The sequence below is a fragment of the Gracilinanus agilis genome, chromosome 4, assembly GCF_016433145.1.
Source record: "Gracilinanus agilis isolate LMUSP501 chromosome 4, AgileGrace, whole genome shotgun sequence".
Lineage (NCBI taxonomy): Eukaryota > Metazoa > Chordata > Mammalia > Didelphimorphia > Didelphidae > Gracilinanus > Gracilinanus agilis.
In genome coordinates this window covers 468,949,583-468,970,466 of record NC_058133.1, presented here as the reverse complement: position 1 = coordinate 468,970,466, position 20,884 = coordinate 468,949,583, and the positions used below count along the sequence as shown (strand labels likewise).

The following is a 20,884-nucleotide window of genomic DNA, read 5'->3' as shown; positions in this document are numbered from 1 at the left end:
ATATGGTTGTAATGGAATACAACTTGCTATGAGAAATGATAAGCAGAATTTCAGAAAAACCTGGAAAGACTTACATGAATGGAGGCAAAGTAAAGTGAACAGAACCAGGAGAAATCTGCATACTATAACAGCAATATTGTAAGATGTGCAATTTTAAATGACTTAGTTATTCTCAGCAATATAATGATCCAAGACAATTCCAAAAACTCATGATGAAAAATACTATCTGCCTTCAGAGAAAGAACTGATGGAGTCTGAATGCAGACCGAAACATATTATATTTCACTTTCTTTTCTGTAAGAGATCTCTTCCACAAAATGACTAATATGGAAAAAATGTTATACATTTTTGCTTGTGTAACTGCATGCTATATGCTTGCCATCTCAGGGAAGGGAGGGAGAGAATTCAGATCAAAATTTTTTAAAAACATGAATATTAAAAACTGTTTTTATATGTAATTGGAGAAGAAATAAAATTTTAACATTAAAAAAATGAGAGATAAATGGTCCCTTAAAAAAAGGCACAGAGCTTATCAGGGACACATTCAGGACTTGAATCCAGGGCTCCAGACTCCTGGCACCCTTGATCTTTCTACTATTTCTCATGGCTGTATAAATTCAATAAAGTTCCTCTGATTGTACCAGAAGGATCTAGAAAAAATGTTTTATTTCAAACCTGAACATACTGATAAATATGATAGAAATGACAATTAGCATAAAGATACTTCTCAGAAAAAATTAGAGCTGGAAAACCCCCAGAGGCCATCAAATCCATACCCCCTCCTTTTCAGTTGAGAATACTGATGTCCAGGGCAGTTAAATGACTTGCCTAAGATCATGTTAAGCATTAAGTGTGAAAGGCTGGATTTGAACCTAGATTGTCTAATAGCAGAGTCTGTGCTTTTTATTAAGCATCAGGCTAGCCGTAAACCTTAAAGCACTATATAAATGCTAGCTAGGTGCTGGGAATACAAAAATAAAACAGTCTCCATATTCAAGAAGCTTCCACTGTATTATATTATTTCCTATAGAAATAGAAACATTTCCCTTTATTAATGATGTTCTAGAAGAACAGAAGGACTTGCAGCCAGGAAATCTAGTCCTGGCTCTGCCACTTACTAGCTAAATGACCCTGAGCAAGTCATTTTAACCTCTCATGCCTCAGTTTCCCTCCTCTTGGATAATCTGAAAGGTCCCTTATAGCACTGGTCTTCCACAATTCTATAAACACACACTACAAGCTTCAATTGCCTCAATCATCAACATCTTCTCTGTCCAAATCACCTTGACTAAACAGCTTAGATTTATGTATGACTCATCTAGATTATAAACTGTTGAGGTCATGGAGTGCATCTTTGGTGATTTACACGTCTGATGAAATTTATAGCTTTGTAACTGAGCTAAGTGACTTCATCATTTAAGAGACCAAGAATAAAATGGAATTTTGAATTTTTCTCCCTATGTATGAAGATGAGAACCTCAAGAATTTCTCATTATGAACTGATTCTGGACCAGAAGAAGCTTTCACCACTGTCTTCATCATTTTTGCTTTCAATGAATCAAGTTTTTATTTTATTGGAAAAAATTCTCCCTTGAAGATAAACTATCTCAGTGTCTAATGCTCTTAGATGTTTCTAAGAGGGGGAAATATTATTCTTTGTGAAATTGTACACTGTCTGTCACCTGCAGCTATGTTATTGTTATAAAATATTATTAATATTTTTCTTAGTTACACACAACCTATACTTTTGAAGTATGTAGCTATGAATTTGCATTGTTTACTTCATTGATTTTTTTTGTTGTTATTGAATTTGTTTTGTCAAGAGGCAATGTGACTTAGTGGTTAGAGAACTGGCCTCAGAGATAAGAAGACCTGAGTTCAAGCCCTGCCTTTGACATATATGGTTGTTCTTGTGTGTTCTTGTGTAAATCACTTAGCCTCTAGAATTAGCTGTATAAAATTCAGTGGACAAAGCTCTAGGTCTGAAGTCAAGAAGACTTCAATTCACATTCAGCTTCTGACACTTAGTAGCTCTATGAACCAGGATAAGTCACTTAGCCTCTGTTAGCCTTAATTTTCTAAACTATAAAATGGGCATAATAATAGTATCTACCTCCTGGAGTTGCTGTTGGGATCAAATTAGATAATATTTTAAAAGAACTTGGTATGTAGCAGGTGGTTAATAAACATTTGTTTCTTTCTTTTCTTCTTTCTCTTTTTTCTTCTTTCCATCCTTATGTCCTTTCTTTTCCTTCCTCCCTTCCCTTCTTCCTTCCCCCTCCCTCCTTTCACCCCTTCTTCCTTCCCTCTCTTCCTCCCTCCTTCCTTCCCAAAGAGATCAAAGGATCAGTCCTCATTCCTGCTTACTTTTCTATGAAACACCATCTTCCTAACAAATTCCCATTTGTATGCAGTATTGGTTTCATCTTAATATGAAGCAAAATAAAATAATGGGGTCACTTTCCTCTCAGAGAGAGATCTAGTCCAACTTGTACCTGCAGCAGGAACCCCTAATACAAAATCCCTCCCATGCCACCTGGCCTCTGCTGAAGCTCTCCAGTAATGGGGAACTCATTATCTTCCCATGTAGCCTATACTGAACAGTTCTGATGGTTAGGAGGCTTCTCATTATATGTAACCAAAATCTTCCACTGTAGAGAAGCCATGTTAGCTCCCTGGGAAAGCTAATACTGATGAATACAGATATCAACATATCTTTTGAATGTCATAGAATCTCAGTTCTTAGGAGAGAATCTGGCCTACTGTGGTCATTTTTCAAATGAAGAAATTGTAAGTGAAAGAATGATGAAATGCTTTGCTCTCAGTTACACAACTAGTGAAGATCAGAGCTAAGGTTTCTAATGTGTCCTTCAGCATTCTCCCTATTGTTCCATCCTGCCTCACCAATATAGTAAAAATGAGTACCAGATGAAGGTAAGAAGGCAGTTAGTTTCCAATCTGATGCTAATTAGCCTAGTGTCCCTGGGCAAGTCATGAATTCTCTGGCTTTTAGTAATAGAATTTTTACTCTTTACTTTTAGTTTCTGCCTTTGCTCATGCTGTTTCTCCTGCCTGGGACACTCTCCTCTCCTCTGCTGCCATCTGTAAAAATCCTAACTATCTTTCAGGATTTATTCCATGAAATTTTCACAAAATCTTCCCCCCTCTGAACTTGGATCACATCTTGTTTATACCTTTCTAGGGGCACTTAGCTCATTCTAGCATTATATGTGTTTACACAAATGTCCCACTGATGCTCCATAATGGCATGAAGGTGACTCTCAGTCTCCTAACTCAATGCCAGTAGAGCACACAGATTTTGAGGTTCTATCATGATAGAAAGGCTTTCAATATGGGACTAGAAATGAATTCAGTGTTTATTGTCTACAAATCAGCATTTGATTTATTGTTTTGTGAATTGTTTAGATTTAAGAAAGTGATGGAGAAAATGTTAATAATGCAGATCAAACTCAGAAGTGTATTTTATATATATCTTCTTTTTCTTTTTTCAGAATGTTGGTTGCCAAACATTTAGCAGCATATCCCTGGTCAAAGGTACAGTGTAACTAAGTTTGAAGTCTCACTGCTGAAAGGACAGTGAAGAAGAAAGGAATGGGAATTAGCATTTGGGGTCTTAGAAATGATTAATAACAATCACTCTGTAATCATGAACAAGCCACTAAATCTCTCTGGGCCTCAGTTTCTCCATTTGTAAAGTGCAAATACTCAAAATAATAGCAATTTACAAAGTGCCTTAACATCTCTATTCTCTTACTTGAAACTCAAAAACTATGGGATGGGTGGGGGCAGTTAGGTAGCTCAGTGTAGTGAGAGCCAGGTCTAGAGATGGGAAGTCCTACGTTCAAATCTGGCCTCAGACACTTCCTAGTTGTGTGATCCTGGTCATGTCATTTAACCTCCATTGCCTAGCCCTTACTACTCTGCTTGGAACAAATACAAAGTATTGATTTTAAGATGAAAGGTAAGGGTTTAAAAAACCCCAACAAAACTATGGGATAGGTAGGATCATCTCCATTTCACAGATGAGAAACTGAGCCTCAAAGAGGCCAAGAGATTTGTGCAAAGTCACCCAACCAGGAAGGGTCATATGTAGAATTCCAGTTCAGGTCTTTGAGAGCTCTTTCAACTACAATGAGCTGCTTTCATAACCTAGAAGATTGATTTTTGCATGATTTAAGAGAGTAAGAGGATCATGAAATTCACTAGACTTTTGAGGTAGCATCTGTCAACTCTTTCATTAGCCTGGGAAGAAGGGAGGAAGGAAGAAAGGAGGGAGGGAAGAAGAAAGGAAGGAATGAAGGAGGAAAGGAGAAAGGAAGAAAGTAAGGGAGAAGGAAAGGGAGGAAAGAAGTGAGAATGGAAGAGAGGGAGAGAAGAAAAAAGGAAGGAGGGAAGGAGGAAATAAAGAAGGGAGGATACAAAAGTGAGCTAGTCCTTGCCCTTGAGGACTTTCCATTGGAACTGGTTAAATCAACACATAAAGACCTGACCTGAAAAGGCTGTTGTAGTTTGGGAAATCAGAGGGATAATGAATCTCTCCCTTTCAGAAGCAATGGGAACACTGATTTTTATTAAAGTTTCCAGAGCAAGAGGAGTGTGTGTGTGGGAAGGGGGGAAGGGTGGATCTCCTTTGCCCCCAGGGACAGAGACTTTGTTCTATTCATACTTTTATTCCTCCAAAGGGAGAAGCATCCGGACTTGGCAGACAGAAGGCTAACAGACACTGGCGAGGTGCCCCTGGGGAAGTCACTTAACCCCAGAGCGTCCCTGGCAGCAAAGACTGTAAACTGTAGAGCAGCTGTTAGTCTGCATTGGTGGAGGGAGTCTCTGCTTTAGAAGGTGGCTACACCACTGAAATCACAGTACAGATTAAAACAAAAGTCTACAAGGGACAAATATGGCACTTTGCACATCAGTAGGTGCTCAAGAAATGTTTACAGATTCAATAAAGCCCAGTACAAAGGAAGGAGAGCAAATTTTGGAATCTGCAGAGTGAGGGCCAGACCCCATCTCTGCCCCTTTACCACTAAATGCAAGCCCCAAATCATTTAATACCTCTTAGGTATTGTCATGGGTAAAATGACCCAAAGATCAGGCAGGTACTGAGGAATTATCCTATGCCCAGCAGCATCTGAAGCATTACAGAAGATACAGGGAAGCATCACATTGTAGTCCTTGCCCTCAGACGTTACAATCTAGTTGATGTGACAGGGTTATCATGCATGAATTTGTTATTTTTAAATGATAGTAAATAACAAGGCACTGGCTAAGTCCAGAGGGAAAAAGAATTAGTTCTGGAGTTGAAGGTCCAGAGTTCAAATCCTGTTGATGTTTACTATGTGAATGACCTCAGATGAGTCAGTCTTCTCATGTGTAAAGTGAAAGGGTTGGACTTGATGGTTTCTAAAGTCCCTTCTAGCTTTAGAACTATGATCCTTCTGATAGAACTTAAATGATAGATTGTACAGTACAAAGATTACAAAAGTGTTGAAGGGAGAAATCAGGGTGGGTTGGAATAGTTAGAGGCAAATTTCTGGAATAGTTAAGATTTCAGATGGAAGAAGGGTAATGTAATGGATAGAGAGAGCCAGCCTCAGTCAGGAAGATTCCCTCCCCCCTCCCCCATCACTACCCTCCTGCCAAAATCCTCCCTCTCATCATCCTGGCTGGGAGACCCTAAGCAAGCTGCTTTCCCTTTCTATGCCCCAACTAGTTTTCTAAGATTATAAGTTGTAGAAAAGTTGGTGAATTGTATTGGTAAAGAAGTTCCTCATCAGAAATTCCCAAAGCTAATGAAATCACAGGTCCATTAAAAAAAAAAAGAATTCAGAAGCTGTCTGAATAAAGGGAAAAGAGTTGTTCTAAATATAGGTATGGTTTGGAGTAATGGTTGCAGCCAGATATGGGATCCCTGGAGGAAAAAGAATGTGGGAGTAAAGAAACTGAAGGGAGAGGCGAGTTAAGGGGCATAAGAGATAGGGATGGAGATAGCCCACAGGCAAGAATTTTCAAACTATTTTCAAATAAGTATTTTGCAAACAAATTTAGGTTGTACGTGGTTTAGGGGTAAAATTATTGATTATTTTCATCTTTTTCTGTTTGTGCAATCATTTCTGAATCTAATTCCTCTCTTTTCTGTCTCCAAAATACATTTCAAACTCCATAAAGGTGTATTTGTTGCCAAATGTGATGGAGGAATGGGCCCAAAAATAGCTCAGTCACAAGCACTGTCATTTAAAAATGAAATGCTTATTCCAATGTGTTTTAAACACAAAAGGGAAATTTTGTTATAATGCTCACAGTTTTCATCCCCAGCCTTTCTCCCCTGATGGTAGCCTATTTACTGTAGTTCTAAGCTAAGGCTTTCCCTTCCAATCACAGATCCAGACTTCACTTTCATCTAATTTAGATAGCAGGAAAAATTAGCATAAATCCTGCCATTTTCCCTTCAAAGGCCACAAAAGGTTGGTTGTGTAAATGCTTTCTGGGTGGAAGGTAGTATGGCCCAGAGTACTGGACTTCAAGTCAGAAAGATAGAGATTTCAATCTATTCTCCAATATTACTGCCTGTATAACTATATGGAGGTGACCTCAATGGCCCCTGAGATCCCTTCTAATTCTATAGCTACACTAAACAGTAACCTCTCCTGGCCTCAGTTTCATCATCTATAACATAGGGAAGATAAGAGACCTTACCTCACAGGGCTGCCATGAGACTAAAATGAGATAATGTATGTCAAATACTTTGCAAACCTTAATGCTGAGCTATGTGAGCTATGATGAGATGATCTCTCTGCGTTTCAATTTCTCCATCTGTAAAATGGGGGCTAATAATAGCTGTAGCATTGTTGTGAGGCTCAGAAAAAAATCAGAGGTCTTTTTTCAGTCTTTAGAGGGCTAGGTAAATATCAGCTATTATCTTGTGGAATTAATTTCTGGATAGTTGAGTCAGCCTTTTATTTTTAAATTCTCTGATGGAACTCTTTCTTCTAAATTGTATTGGGCCCTTCTTTATCTTCTTCAATAACATTTCACCCTTTGCTTGATAATTTGGGATGAACACTGGTTGGTTAGGGCGATAAGCTCCAGTGAGATACCATAGGAGATGCTGCTGTAGATAGTGTTGGACAAAAGGATGAAGGAATTCTGACCCAGCACTGACCCTGGACTTTGTTTTCTGAGAAAAATCCCTGAGGGTCACTTTGCATTTTTCAAAATAAAATATGAATAGTTATTATTTGCAGACTTGCCAGGAAAGCATTGTGACCTGCCTTCTTTGCTATAAAATGAATCATGGATTCAAAATTCAAAGCAGCCTTCTCTCAAGAGGTTTTTTCACCCTTCAGAATACTCATTGTCATGATGGCCAAGGCCTGGAGTCATCAGTGGGCCTGGCAAGAACTGGCTCCAAGGACATCAAGTCTGATAAGTCATGTACCTATGCAATCCAGAAATATTTACTAAGTGCCCAATATGTGCCAGCATCTTGCTGAATGCTGAAGCTACAAAAAGAGGCAAAAGACAGTCCCTGCCTTCGAGGAACTTACAGTCTGACTCAGAAGACAACATGCAAACAAATGTACACAAAGCAAGCTATAAATATAGGAAAAATAGGAAATAATTAACATTGGGAAAAGAACAGGATTAAAAAAGAGTTAGATGGTTTAGGGGAAGCAGTGAGGGCTGTTATGCCATTTTCTTCCTAACCCCTGCTTGGTAGAAAGTATGATTGCCTTCTAAGAACTGATGACTAATTATCTAGGTTATATTAGAAATAAGTATGGCTCTTGCCAAGGATAAAGATGAGCAGAAGATAGGCATGGACCCAAAGATGATCAACACTTCCTTATGAAGCTAATTCTGACCAGAGATTGGGACGTGGGTTACTGTATATGAAAGTAAATGACAACTAAGGCAGGATGAGAGACCATCTGTGAGAGATGATGCTGTGCCATATTAGGGAGGAATGATGGACATCCAGGTGGCCAAGAAAACCCCAAATAGGGTCAGGAAAAGTGGGTCACCACTGAAACAAATGAACAAAAACAAAAGAAGAGAGTAGAATAAAGCTTCAGGAATATGTCCTATGCCCAGAGATTCAGGAAGACTGAGGTAGGCATCCATGCACACCAAGCCCATTCTCTAATCCCTTGTAGCTGAAGTATGGATTCAGAGTTAAGTACTTATTATCTATCTAAGTTTATACTATTGTTACTCAAAAAATCAGCAGTAGAGGAGGAGGCGGAGGAAGTGTCAGAAGGGAACATAGGGAAATATGGTATTCTTCCTGGCTGCTTTTGGTGTCCTCTGGTTCATCAAAGCCACAACACTAGCTCCGATTCATCCCAAAGACAGTATATATTTCCTTGTTGGCTAGGAACCTGTGTTTTCTCTTACCTGAAACCTAGCTAATAGTGGGAAGGGAGAACAGGCATCCCTCACTATCTCAAGAATTCATGCTTAAGTAATTTGGATAGAGTTTAATCCATAGCTTCCTGAAGCAACAGACTTTGGTGGGGGCTGAAGTCCCAGCTCCACCACACAATTTGTGTGACTTCAAGCAAATCATCTAACCTGAGCCTCAGAGTTTCCTCATCTCTAAGATATGGATAATAATAGCTATACTACCAACCTCATGAGGCTCCTGGAAGGAGCACGATTTCTAAATAGCCCCATAAATGCAACCCTCATTATTATCAGCCTCTTATGGCATTTATCTGCTGACAAGAAAACTAGCCACAGATTTTCTTCAGGTTCTTCTTGATTCTGAAATTTGTACCATGTCCTGAAATTGTCGTATCACATCTTTAGGATAGATGAATTTTCTCATGAAACCTTTTCCATTAGAAAATTACTTATTCTAAACACTATCCTGGTCCATACCCTGAGTGGATCAAGATTACATACAGGGCAGGAAGATGGTGATAAAACTCTGGATTTTTCTTAGTGAGCTCTACGGTTAACTACCAATAGAATGTTACTTGTCCAGGCAAGACTGAGGTCCCAAAATGATTTTGTTGTTGTTTTTTCTCATAGTTTATCAGAGCTTTGTAAATGGAGAGGGCCAGTGTGAATGGTGAGCTGTGGCAGGGAAAGGGAAGGAAGTGGAGGAGAGGCAGTTGGACTCCTGAAGGTCCTGACGGCCCGAAAACAATGACAAAACAATTCAGGAAAAATGGTCTTAATGTCTCCTTTTTCTATTAATCAAAATATTCATGAATTGTGATGCAAGTGCTGCTCTGGTTGCCCTGGATGGTCTCTGACTCAATGAATCTACAAAATTGGGAAAGTGGCTGCAGAAAGTGCTTCAAGATCATCTCTTTCTAGATCCTTTCCCTAACATCTTCCAAAGGGCACATACTTTCAAGTCACCTCTCAGTTATCTGAAGTAGTATAATGCTTATGCATTATGTCATGCAAACCCCCCAGATGTCCCAGTGCCAGCAATCTAGGACCAAAAGTTTCTGAGTAGGGGAGCAGACTTGCAAAGCCCTGAAGGCTCTGGACTTCATACCTCCGGCCAGCTGTACAAGCAGCTGCAGTGTGTGGTGGACGTGGGGGCGGGGGAGAAGATGCCTTTGGAAGAGAAAGGAGAAGGAGACAGCAGAGGGCGGCTGTGGTGGGAGCAGCAGCAGCAGCAGCTTTTTCTATCACTAGTGTTCCCTATGGGTTTGTTCATCATGAATATCTGTGAATATTCTATGAGAGGAAAGTCACTGTTGTCCTTGCTATCTCCGGAACTCTAGACACACATTTTATTCCTAACATAACCATTACTTTGATAAAGGTGCTTGTGTGTGGTATGTGTGTGTGTGTGTGTGTGTGTGTGTGTGTGTGTGTGTGTGTGTGTGTAGACACACACATGCATTTATTCATTGGCTTTAGAGGTGGACAGGACCTTAGAGGTCATCTAGCCCAACCCTCTCAATTCACTGATAAAGAAAATCAAGACCCAAGAGATGAAGTGATTTGTCCAAGGTCATACAGATAAAAAGTAGTACAGAAAGGATTTGAAAGGAAGTCCTCTTCCATCCAGCATTTTTTACCCACTAAACAAGGCATTCCCATACATATGGAGTAGGCTACAGTAGCAGATTAGATGATATGAATGTGTATAACAAATAACATTTATACACAGCTTGAAGATTTGCAAAGTGTTTTCAAAGAAGCAACTCATACAGCCCATGAGGTTTTGTCAGCTTTAGGGTCAGGAAGACCTGAATTCTGTTCTTGCCTCTGACACATATTGACTGAGTAATTCTGAGCAAATCATTTCATTTTTCAATGGTCCAGGCTCTAAGACGGTAGCTGTACTGTAGATAGAAATCAGCATTGTCTGAGGAAGTTTCCTCACTTGGGAGTTCATTCAGTGAATTAAATCATAGGTCTGCTCCCCTACCTTGGGAATACCTCTACAGAAGCTAAAAAAAAATATATATATGTATATATATATATGTACACACACATATATACATGTATTTGTATGTAGAGATCATATTTATTATCTATTGACATTTTTGGATATATATCTGGATGTAAATGTATACAGAGATATCCAAATATATATATGTACACATGTATATAAATACACATATGTACAATATACATATATAATATATACACAGATATCAAATTAGTTATCATATTAATATTTTTAAAGATAACAATATTCTGCCATTTGCCCCTTCTTCCTTTCTCTTTCTCTCTGTCTCTGTCTCTGACTCTGTCTCTCATACACACACACACATATATCCCTCTCTCACTCTCTTTCTTTTTCTTCCTTTTCACTGTCTGGAAAGCACAAACCTAATTCACTCCCTTCCACGAAAGAGAACCTCAGCGCCTCCCACAAGATCTCTTCCTGTAATTTGACAGCCCTGCAGCCCCCCTGTGCTAAGATCAATGCATCGAGACTTCAAAGGACTCCCAAAATTGAAGAGCAGGCAGCCCACTTAAAAAATATGCTCAGGCAGTGACTCAGAACCCAGGAGTGGGGGTTACTCAGTGTTTGGGATTTGACAGCATCACACAACATGCCCAGGATCAGAGCTGTGGAACAAATTCAGCTCAAGAGATGAAAAATCCTCCTTTGGTGCTGACAACATCTGTTTTATTTTGAAGAGTTGCTAAGGAGAGTTCTGGTTGGGCCAACATCGTTCCAGTTCAGTACCTCCCTATGTGTTGGACACGTGGTTTGGATGGGAAGAGAAAAGGCTCCCAGATCTGCCCTGCCCCATGAGCTCTTCAGATATGGACGGGCTGCCCTGCTAAAAAGGGTAACTGAACATACCACCAAGGCTGAAGATGATTTGAGGAGTGAGAAGCATTCAGGCTGTGAACCTCTCCTATAGACCTTTTCTTTCATCTGCCTCCCTGTAGTTGTGTTGAAATATTAAAAGAGCATGATCCATCAGGCTATGCTCCCAGAAAGACCTGGGTTCAAATCCCACCTCAGACATTTACAAATTTTATGACTATAGTCCATTCAGTCACTTTATCCTTCTAAGTTGGTTTCCTCAATTGTAAAATAAAGAGTGTTGGGCTCTAGGACCTCTGAGATTGCTTTCAACTCTAAATCTGTGGTGCTATAAACACTCTTGAGCTTGCAAAATAAAGCCTAAATAAATGGACATCAGAATCTCCACCACATCCAGGGAGGTTTTCCTGAAGAAAATGAGTGTTCATGGGACAATAATGTTCAGAAGTCTGGGGAGAACAGAGGGGTCAGAACTCTATATAGAATTGACAACAGTTGATACTTTGGGTTTGAAAACAATTAAGCAGCTGAATCACACAGCTGAGGAAAAGTTAAGTATGTTTAATTAATAATAATGATAATAACTGGTATTGGCATAGCAAATCAAAGTCTGCTATGTGCTTTGCATTCCATTATCTCATTTTCCTCATGATACCACTGAGGTAAGCAATACGAAGACTTTTATTTGAGTTTTACAAATGAGGAAACTCAGGCTCTGACATGACCACACAGTAAGTGAATAATAAGGGGCAAAACCAACTCAAGAGAAGCCAAAGGGTCTCAGTGGGCATTACCCTTCCATATTTCTGTTGCTTGTGCCCACATGGACCGTGATCCTGCTATGGCAGGCAGAAAAAAAGGCAATCTTTGTCCTCAAAGAATTTACCATTTCAGAGTCTTAAAGTAATAGAATGTGATTTTCTTGTTTAATGACAACCACCCACATTGGTAAGGCACTTTAAGACTTATAAAGCCCTTAAAAACATGGGTTTTAAAGGCACTGTTATCCTCATTTTTATAGATAAGGGAACAGAAGCTCCCAATCTTGAAGTGACTTAGCTATAGTCATCTAGTTAATGTCAGAGCTGCAATTTTAACCCAGTTCTTTCCTGACTCAGTATTTTTTGTATCACAGTAGGCTGGCTCCTTTCAATATGACAGGACAAAAAGGGCATGTCTAATCTCTCTTTATCAGACCTTTAAAAAAAAAAAGGCCAATGTGATATGGCTTAGCAACAGTCCTAAATCTGAAGCATAAGAGTGCTGTCCCTATAGTCTCCTTCATTGGAACAGTCTCTCTAGTGTGAGGGGAGGATTAAGGGAAAGAGGAAAAGGGCAAGCTGACCCCATTCAATGCATGCTTCATTCAGCCTAGCTAATTTAACTTGGAAGAACTGCCGAAACAGAATTTAAGAGGGAGAGTTCAAGAGTTTGGGGGTCTAAAGACCTCTGTTTGGGGTAGAGAGGAAAAGTAGGGAAGGAAAGGAGAGAAGAGGCCAGAATAGTGCTTAACCCTTCTCAGTGTGTGTGAAAAGTTGCAAAGTGGGGGTGTGAAATATTACATATCATGCTGGATTTGGTTTATTTAGGTCAACCTGGTTCCTATCCCCCCCATAGCTTACCTCATTTTAATCCTAATTTTGAGGAATGACTCTGGATGGGGTAATGAAAGTGATATCAAAATAAAAATTTCAATAACCATTTTTTAAAAAAGTTGCAACATGGGAGTTCACAATTCACATTTCTCTATCACTTTAAGGTAGTTAGGTGGTACAGTGGATAGAATGCTGGATGTCAGAAGATTCATCTTCATGAGTTAAAATCTGGCCGCAGACATTAACTATCTGTGTGACTCTGGGCAAGCCACTTAACCCTGTCTGCCTCAGTTTCCTTATCTATAAAATGGGGAAATACTCTAAAATCTTTGCTAAGAAAACCCCAAATGGGATCATAAAAGGCCAGATATGACTGAAATGACTAAACAATAATAACAAAGCACTTTCAAGGCTGGCAAAACACTTCCCTCAGTAGGTCAAGCATTGTTATTCTCATCTTGCAGATGAGGAAATGGAAGTCTGAGACTTGCTGAGGATTAAAAGGGCTAAAACGTGTATCCTGATCTTTGGATCCCGGCTCCTGTGTTCTTCCTTCTCTGTCACATGGAAAAGTGAATGTTTCTAGAAACAAAGCTTGGACCCTCCAATGATGCTGCTTGGTCTGATTTTGTCTGGGGCCAGGCAAGGACATTAAAACTCTCTGACAAAATAGCATGGGCTCCTGAACTTACCATCGAGGAATAAAATATCTGTAGATTTGAGGAGGCTCAAGGGAAAAACGGGTTCCCCTTAAGTGAGGAAATCCTCTCCTTTTTTTTTTTTCTCAGCTTTGGGATTTTGGAAAAGCACCAAGATAAATTTGGAGCCCCTGCTACAGTTCCTAGGAGTCCCAGGATAAGAGAAGAAAGAATGATAGTCCATCCTTTCTCTGATGAGGATCTGTTTCAAAGAGCCATTCAGGAACACCCTGATGCTATAAATCTGAGCAACAAAAGGAAATGAAATTCCCTCCAATGAAGTCACTGAGACTGAGGCCACATTATTTCAACCCTACCAGATTCAAGCTCCGACAATTTAGCTTCATCCCTAGCTGAGGGGGTACCTGGTCAAAAGTTCATTTCTACGGATATAGGGGAAACCTAAATAAAGCAAATGTATTTAATTTGCTCATGCCTAGCACTGAGTGGGAGGGATTATGCTTAGGAAGAGAAAAGCCCTTTTCACGAATTCCATTGATAACCAAATCACTTACCAGGCAAGGTTACCTCCACTCCAGCTGGTTCTGACATCTTCTCAGCCACCTTCTGCCAGGTCCTATTGTGCCTTGGTGCCCAGAGAGCCACGTGGCAGAAATAGTAGCCAGAATTTTCTTTGTTAGCATCTCGTACTAGCAGGCGGTAGGAATGCATCCCCACACGATTTAAGGCGACTGTCAATGGGCTGCGCACCACGGAATTGTAGTCCATGCTTGCCAAAATGTGAGCATCGGGCAGAGAACTGTCGGGTACCTTGCTAAAGTACCAAGTGACCTCTGCCTCGATATCATCCTTCTGATCCGTTGCAATGCTGCAGGTAAGATCCAGGTCATCTCCTTCGGTCACAGACACATTATTCTTGGTGACAGTAGCTCTTAAGGCTTAAAAATTAAAGACAACAATATTGAAAAGTCCTGAGAAATCACATGAATCAAACCTCATATTAATTTATTTTTAGATTCTTTTTTATTTTGAATATATTTTATTTATTTCATTAAATAACTCCCAATTACAGGTTTCAAAAAACAACATTCATTTTTTCAAAATTAATTCTGGAAAATAGTTTGGCACTATAGGTGAAAATTGCTAAATTACACATATCAGGGGGCAGTTGGGTGGCTCAGTGGATTGAGAGTTAGGCCTAGAGACGGGAGGTCCTAGATTCAAATCTGGCCTCAGACACTTCCCAGCTGTGTGACCCTGGGCAAGTCACTTAACCCCCCAATTGCCTAGCCCAAACCACTCTTCTGCCTTAGAACGAATACACAGTGTTGATTCTAGGGTAGGTAGGAAGGTAAGGGTTTAAAAAAAAATTGAGTTTCAAATTCTCTCCCTCCTGGCCTCCCTTCCACCTTGAGAAGGCAAGCAATATAATAATTGTTAGGTTACTCTTAATGAAATTAAGAAGAGGTTCACAGGTGCCCCCCAAAACCTTGCTGAATAAAATGAGTGAAAAACCTTTAAAACCAAAAATTAAATTACTTCCTCCAGCCCAGGGAAAGTGTAGACCCTAACTTTGGGGATTTTAAAGACAAAAGAGAACTCTGGATCAGTTGGGACTCTACAGTAGGGTGATGCTATCTATGTCCCATGCAGAGAAGGAAAGAATTCAGACCAAAGGAGCCAACCTGGGGAGAAGCCAGATGACTGTCCTTATAAGTCAAGTCTTCAAGGGTGTGACTTCATAACTTTATTTACAGGGTCAGTTCCAAAATCATCAGACATCCCCCAATATAAATCAAGTATAAAAACAGATTATAAAGCTTTATATAAATAAATTTTTATTACTTAAGTCAGCTCCATTTCATTAGGGTGGATAATCAAGAATTGACTATATTTGGGTATGATATTTGAAGTATCTTGTGTTATTCAACAGCAGCCCTACAGATGGAGTTTCCATTCTTTGCTTCCAAAGCTTTTCACTCTGTGATGTTTTAGTCTATTTTTTTTTTTAAAAGAAGTTGAGCATCTGTAATCTAAGTACAACTCTCAGCTTACTGATGATGATCTGGGAACAATTATACAGATGAGAAATAACTAACAGTTCCCAAGAGGTTAATAGCTCAGAATCTCCCCACAGTCCTTTGGCAAGAGGTATTCAGGGGTAACAGCTGTACCCAATGAGCAGGACAAAGTGAAGTTGGTGCCCAGCTAGGGGGAGGGGAAGAATCCTAAGCAAAAAAGCTCTTGCCCTCTCGAGCAAATGACTTTCAATTGAATATAAGCAAAATCTGAATTACATTTCAAACAAGATTTTCAAGCCAATTTCAAAGTCCGTTTAGGTAAGAGAGAATGAGATGTAAGCTGGAGGGTTAGAGAAAGGGAATGTCACAGGACCAGTTTTTGTTTCTGTATATAAAGACACATGTGTACATACATCTATGTATGTGTATATACATATATGTTTGTGTGAATGTGAAAATGCAAATGTGTATATATGTATCGTCTCTTCTCTATCCCCAAGTTATAGGGATGCACTGTTTAAAGGACTTAAATGAAGTTTAAGGAAGCCTTACAAGCTCGAAGAGATGAAAATCTTCACTTTTTCCCAAGCAGTTTTAGGGTAATAGCCTCCCCGCTACATAATGGAAGGGAATAAACATTTACAGAGGATTTACTAAGTGTCAGGCACTATATTAAGCACTTTCATAAATATTACCTCATTTCATCCTCAACAACTCAGGGAGGTAGGTGCTTGCTATTATCATCCCCATTTTACAGTTGAGGAAACTGAGGCAGAGGTTAAGTGACTTGCAAAGGATCAAACAGCTACTTAGTGTCTGAGGTCACATTTGAACTCAAGTTTTTCTGACTCCAGATCTGACACTCTGCTGAGTCACCTTACTTCTTCTAATAAACTAATGATCTCTTAAAAAAAAAAAAAACTAAAACAACAACAAAAAATCCCTTACCTTCTGTCTCAGGATATAAAATATCAGTTTCAAGGTAGAAGAAAACAGGTAAGGCTTAGGCAATTGGGGTTAAAAAAATTTCTCTTCTCAGTCACCTAATTGCCCCCATCTAATGATCTCTTGATACCAAAGCTAGATGACAACAGACTACAGGATGGTGCAGAGCCTTGGGGAAGGCAGCAGGGATGGACTTGGTTCAGATAATCATGTGCAAATTTCTCATGGCACCTTGCCAGGCTCTCCTTTATCCCTCTCACATTCTACTAAGTCTCAGACTTGTTTGTGTTCAAATTGTAGCCTTCCCTCTGAGGCAGTAAGGTTTCTGAGATCTTACTAGAACTGTGCCCACATCCTTGCACTCCCAGCACCTAGCACAGTGCCTTACTTATCACGCTTAGTAAATATTAAGAGCAAAAGTTCTATTTTGACACTTTTATTAAGTATATTATGTATTTGATACTTTATTAAGTATAATGTGGAGGGCAGCTGGATGGCTCAGCAGATTGAGAGCCAGACTTAAAGATGGGAGGACCTGGGTTCAAATCTGATCTCAGATACTTCCAGCTATGACCCTGACGAAGTCACAACCCCATTTCTAGTATTTACCGCTCTTCTGCCTTGGAACCAATATAAAGTACTGATTCTAAGATGGAAGGAAAAGGCATTAAAAAATGTGTAGCTGTGCCCACATCCTTGCACCCCCAACACCTAGCAAAGTGCCTTACTTATCACACTTAGTAAATACTGAAGACAAAAATCCTAATAGTATTTCCACACTTATTAACACAACAGAAAGTGGAATTTCCTGCCATAGCTAATATCAGCAGGAATAAGAAAACATGTTGCTACAGCTTTAAAACCACAACTGTAATTTCTTTTAACTCTTTTAAAGCATGTATTTATATTATTCCTCAACCATACAGTGACTTCTGATTCCTGCTGAATTTTCTCTTCTGTAAACAAGGCACCCAGTAAGATCACGCTCTGTCACTGGATGGGTGTTTAAGTCTGTTCCTAGCTCTGGGCATAGAGTCTTTGATGCAGAGAGGAATCTAAGGTGGCAAAGATGTAGAGAGAACCTACCCTCTCCTAGAGAAGCCATGAAAGAGACCTGAGTGTGTTTGTATGCAGCTAGGAAACAACCAGTAGATAAGGAGAGACTGCAGATTAGTGATGGAGCAGAGATGATATTATCAGTCAGTCCACAAACATTTATTAAGTGTTTCCACTGTGCCAGCTGCTCTGCTGAGCCCTGGGGATAAAAAGAAAGCCAAAAAGAGGGTCCCTGCCTTATGCAGCTCACATTCTAATAGAGGAGAGAACACACAAACAACTATGTGCATGCAAGAGATTTGGAATCTCTTTGGAAAAAATGGGATTTCAGCTGAATCTAGAAGGAAGACAGAGAAGCCAGGTGGTGGAGGTTAGGATGGAGAGAACACCAAGAATAGAGGACTTCGGTACAAAGTAGCAAAATCAGGAAATGAACTGTTCTGTGTGAAGAACAGCAAGAAGGCTACTGCTTGGGGCAGCAAGGTAGCACAGTACTTAGAGCACCAGACCCAGAGGTAGGAGTACCTCGGTTCAAACCCGGTCTCAGACACTTCCTGGAACTATGTGACCTTGAGTAAGTCACTTAACTCCAATTACCTAGACCATGCCACTCTCCTGTCTTAGAACTGATGCTAAGACACAAGATTAGGATATCTAAAAAAAGATAATTGCTGATGGATTGTAGAGTACATGAAGGGCAGAAAAGAATAAGACTAGAAAGGGAGAGAGACAGGAAGTCATCAATGAGATAGGGAATCAGTTGAATTTACTGAACAGAGGGATGACATGGGCAGATCTGCACTTGAGGAAAATGACTGACCATGAGTGGATGATGGATTAGAGAGGGAGAGACTTGAAGGCATGGAGACTGGGAGTAATCTGCTAAAGAATGTGGGAGAGGGCTGATCCCTTTTCTAAAAGAAGGTAGCATGTGTTTAAATGGAAAGTCAATCAGAGCAGCTGGGTAGCACAGTGGCTAGAGTGCCAGGTGGAGCTGGGAGGACCTAGGTTCAAATCTGTCCTCAGACACTCCCGGCTGTAGACTCTAGGCAAGTCATATATCCCCATTTTTGTGACTCTGTCTTAGAGTTGCTAAGACAGAAAAAGTAAGGGTTCAAAAAACTGAAGTCAATCCACAGATAGTAGTAGTAGATATAACTACTTAGGAGGTCAGCATCATTCCTTTGAAAAAAAGGATTTTTCCTTCCCCCATAAAATAAAGGTAGATCTAGCAAGAACATTGCTACCAATACTTTAAGGACCTTCCCTTTGCTTTTCACTAGTCTATCATGCTGGTACAACTACAGGATAATCTTTACCTACCAATGACTCTTCTAAAACCCAAGTGTGCCTTATAATTGAGAGTTTTCAGTGTATTTATATTATAGAATTTCAGTTGTAAGGGATGCCAGGGGTCATCACTTGAACAGGAATCCTCTCCCAGCATTCTAGAAAAAAAGTCCAAAAGCTTTTGCACAAAGACCTCCAGGGATGGGGAACTCTCTACCTCCTGACAGCCCATTCCATATTTAGGAAGATCTGTTAAGAGTAAAATTTCCTTTACTTCCAGACAGTCTGTTCTATCCTAATCCTACCAGTTATTTCCAGTTTGGTCCTCTGGGGTCAAATAAAAGATGAACTTCTCTCTATCACAGCTGTTCAAATAAAGACAATTACTATGTGCTCCTTGTGTCTTCTCTTCTCCAGATTAAGCATCTCCAATTCTTTCACTTGACCTACCAATGAGTCATGGTGTCTACTCCCCTCATTGTCCTATTTGCCTTCATGTGGAAAACCTTCAGCTTATTCAGGTTCTTCTTAAAATGTGGTGCTCAGAGCTGAACTCAATAATTCATTTGTGTTCTGCCCAGGGCAGAGTCTGGGTAAACTATCACCTCCTACATTCTAGACACTGTGTTTCCATTAGGGCATCTCTGGCTGTGGTGCTAATCTCCCGAATATGTAAACCATCATTTTTTTCCCTTTCAAAAAGATTTCATCTTAGTATTAAGTGAAGGAGCTCTTGTTGAAAGCCACCTACATTTGCTACTGTTAAATCCAGTGACTATATACAGAGTGGAAAGAAAAGAGAAAATGTTGGAGTTAGAAGATATGGGCTCAAATTAGCCTCTGTCAACTACTGAGATGGCCAACCTCTCCTAATTTTAGTTTCTTCATTTGTAAAATGAATTGGTTGAACTAGAATCTATTTACTAGATGGTCTCTGAGTTGTCTGTCGGTTCTAAATCTAAGGTCTAGGAATACTTTTAAATTTAATATTCATTATTAACATGTTCTCCATCACTTTCTTAAGTCTAAGCAATCAGCAAAATAATAAATCAAGCCCTGATTTGTTGCATTTGCTGATTTGCTGGGTATGAATGCTCACACTGGAAATTTCACAACTGGCTCTTATAAGCCAGTATGAATTGGTTCCAGCATACTTCTGCCCTGTGTTAGAATAATTCTGCCTCCAAAGGAAATGCCTCAGAATAACAATTCAATATTTGAAAAGATCTTGAAGTCATCTATTCCAACTCCCCACCATTCCTATTTAATTCCTCATTAGAATATAGGTTCTTTTTTAGGAGAAATAATTTCATTCTTGGGATTTGTATCTCTAGAACTAAACACAAGGCCTGTCATGGAGGAGACACTTCAATAAATGACTGATTGATGTCACCTTCCTGCCTCTGCCCTCCCAGTCTGAACCATATGACCCTTGTGTTTGTTAAAAGAAAAATGAGTCTGATTCAGCCCATCCTCATTTAAAAAAATGTTTGAAGGTGGCACTGATGACAAAGGGAACTCCATAAGTCTCCTTTATTTTATTTTTTATGGTGACACTAAAAATGGGGTTCTTTTTGAAAAGAATCTGAAAGATAGAGAACATATTTTCTTCTTGGGTTAGGAGGTAAGGGAAGCCAAGACAATCAAAACTGTACAATTAATGCTCATATGTTTTAAAATGTTAGCCTAAGAAACATTTATTAAGCACCCAATGTGTGCAGAGGTCTTTGCCGGACCTTGGGGGAGATAACAAAATTTGCTCTAAGAACCCATAAGATAGCACTGAGCAAGACATGCTAGAGGGAACATCCACCATATGGAATAAGTGATCATTCTGGGCAGAGGTTTATGCTGAATATTATTAGAAGTCAGGTAGAAGGTAGACACATAATTCTTGGCCTGAGGAACTCCCAGTTGGATCAGGACAGCTCACCTAACCTAAGACAGGCACAGGCAAGTCCGTGTAATGTGAGAGGTTACTGGGACAGCCAGATTCACGGGAGTCCAAACAGCCTTGGGGAGAAATGAAATCCAAGGAAG

The 20,884-nt window shown here is 39.7% G+C and overlaps 1 protein-coding gene across 1 annotated transcript in view; it reads right to left on the bottom strand.

Moving 5' to 3' along the window:
* Positions 1-20,884, bottom strand: part of PTGFRN (prostaglandin F2 receptor inhibitor) — a 67,246-nt gene that overhangs the window by 23,984 nt on the left and 22,378 nt on the right. Inside the window, exon 6 of the mRNA XM_044675533.1 lies at positions 14,087-14,470. Coding sequence (XP_044531468.1) covers positions 14,087-14,470 — 384 coding nt within the window. The remainder of the gene's footprint in view (positions 1-14,086; positions 14,471-20,884) is intronic.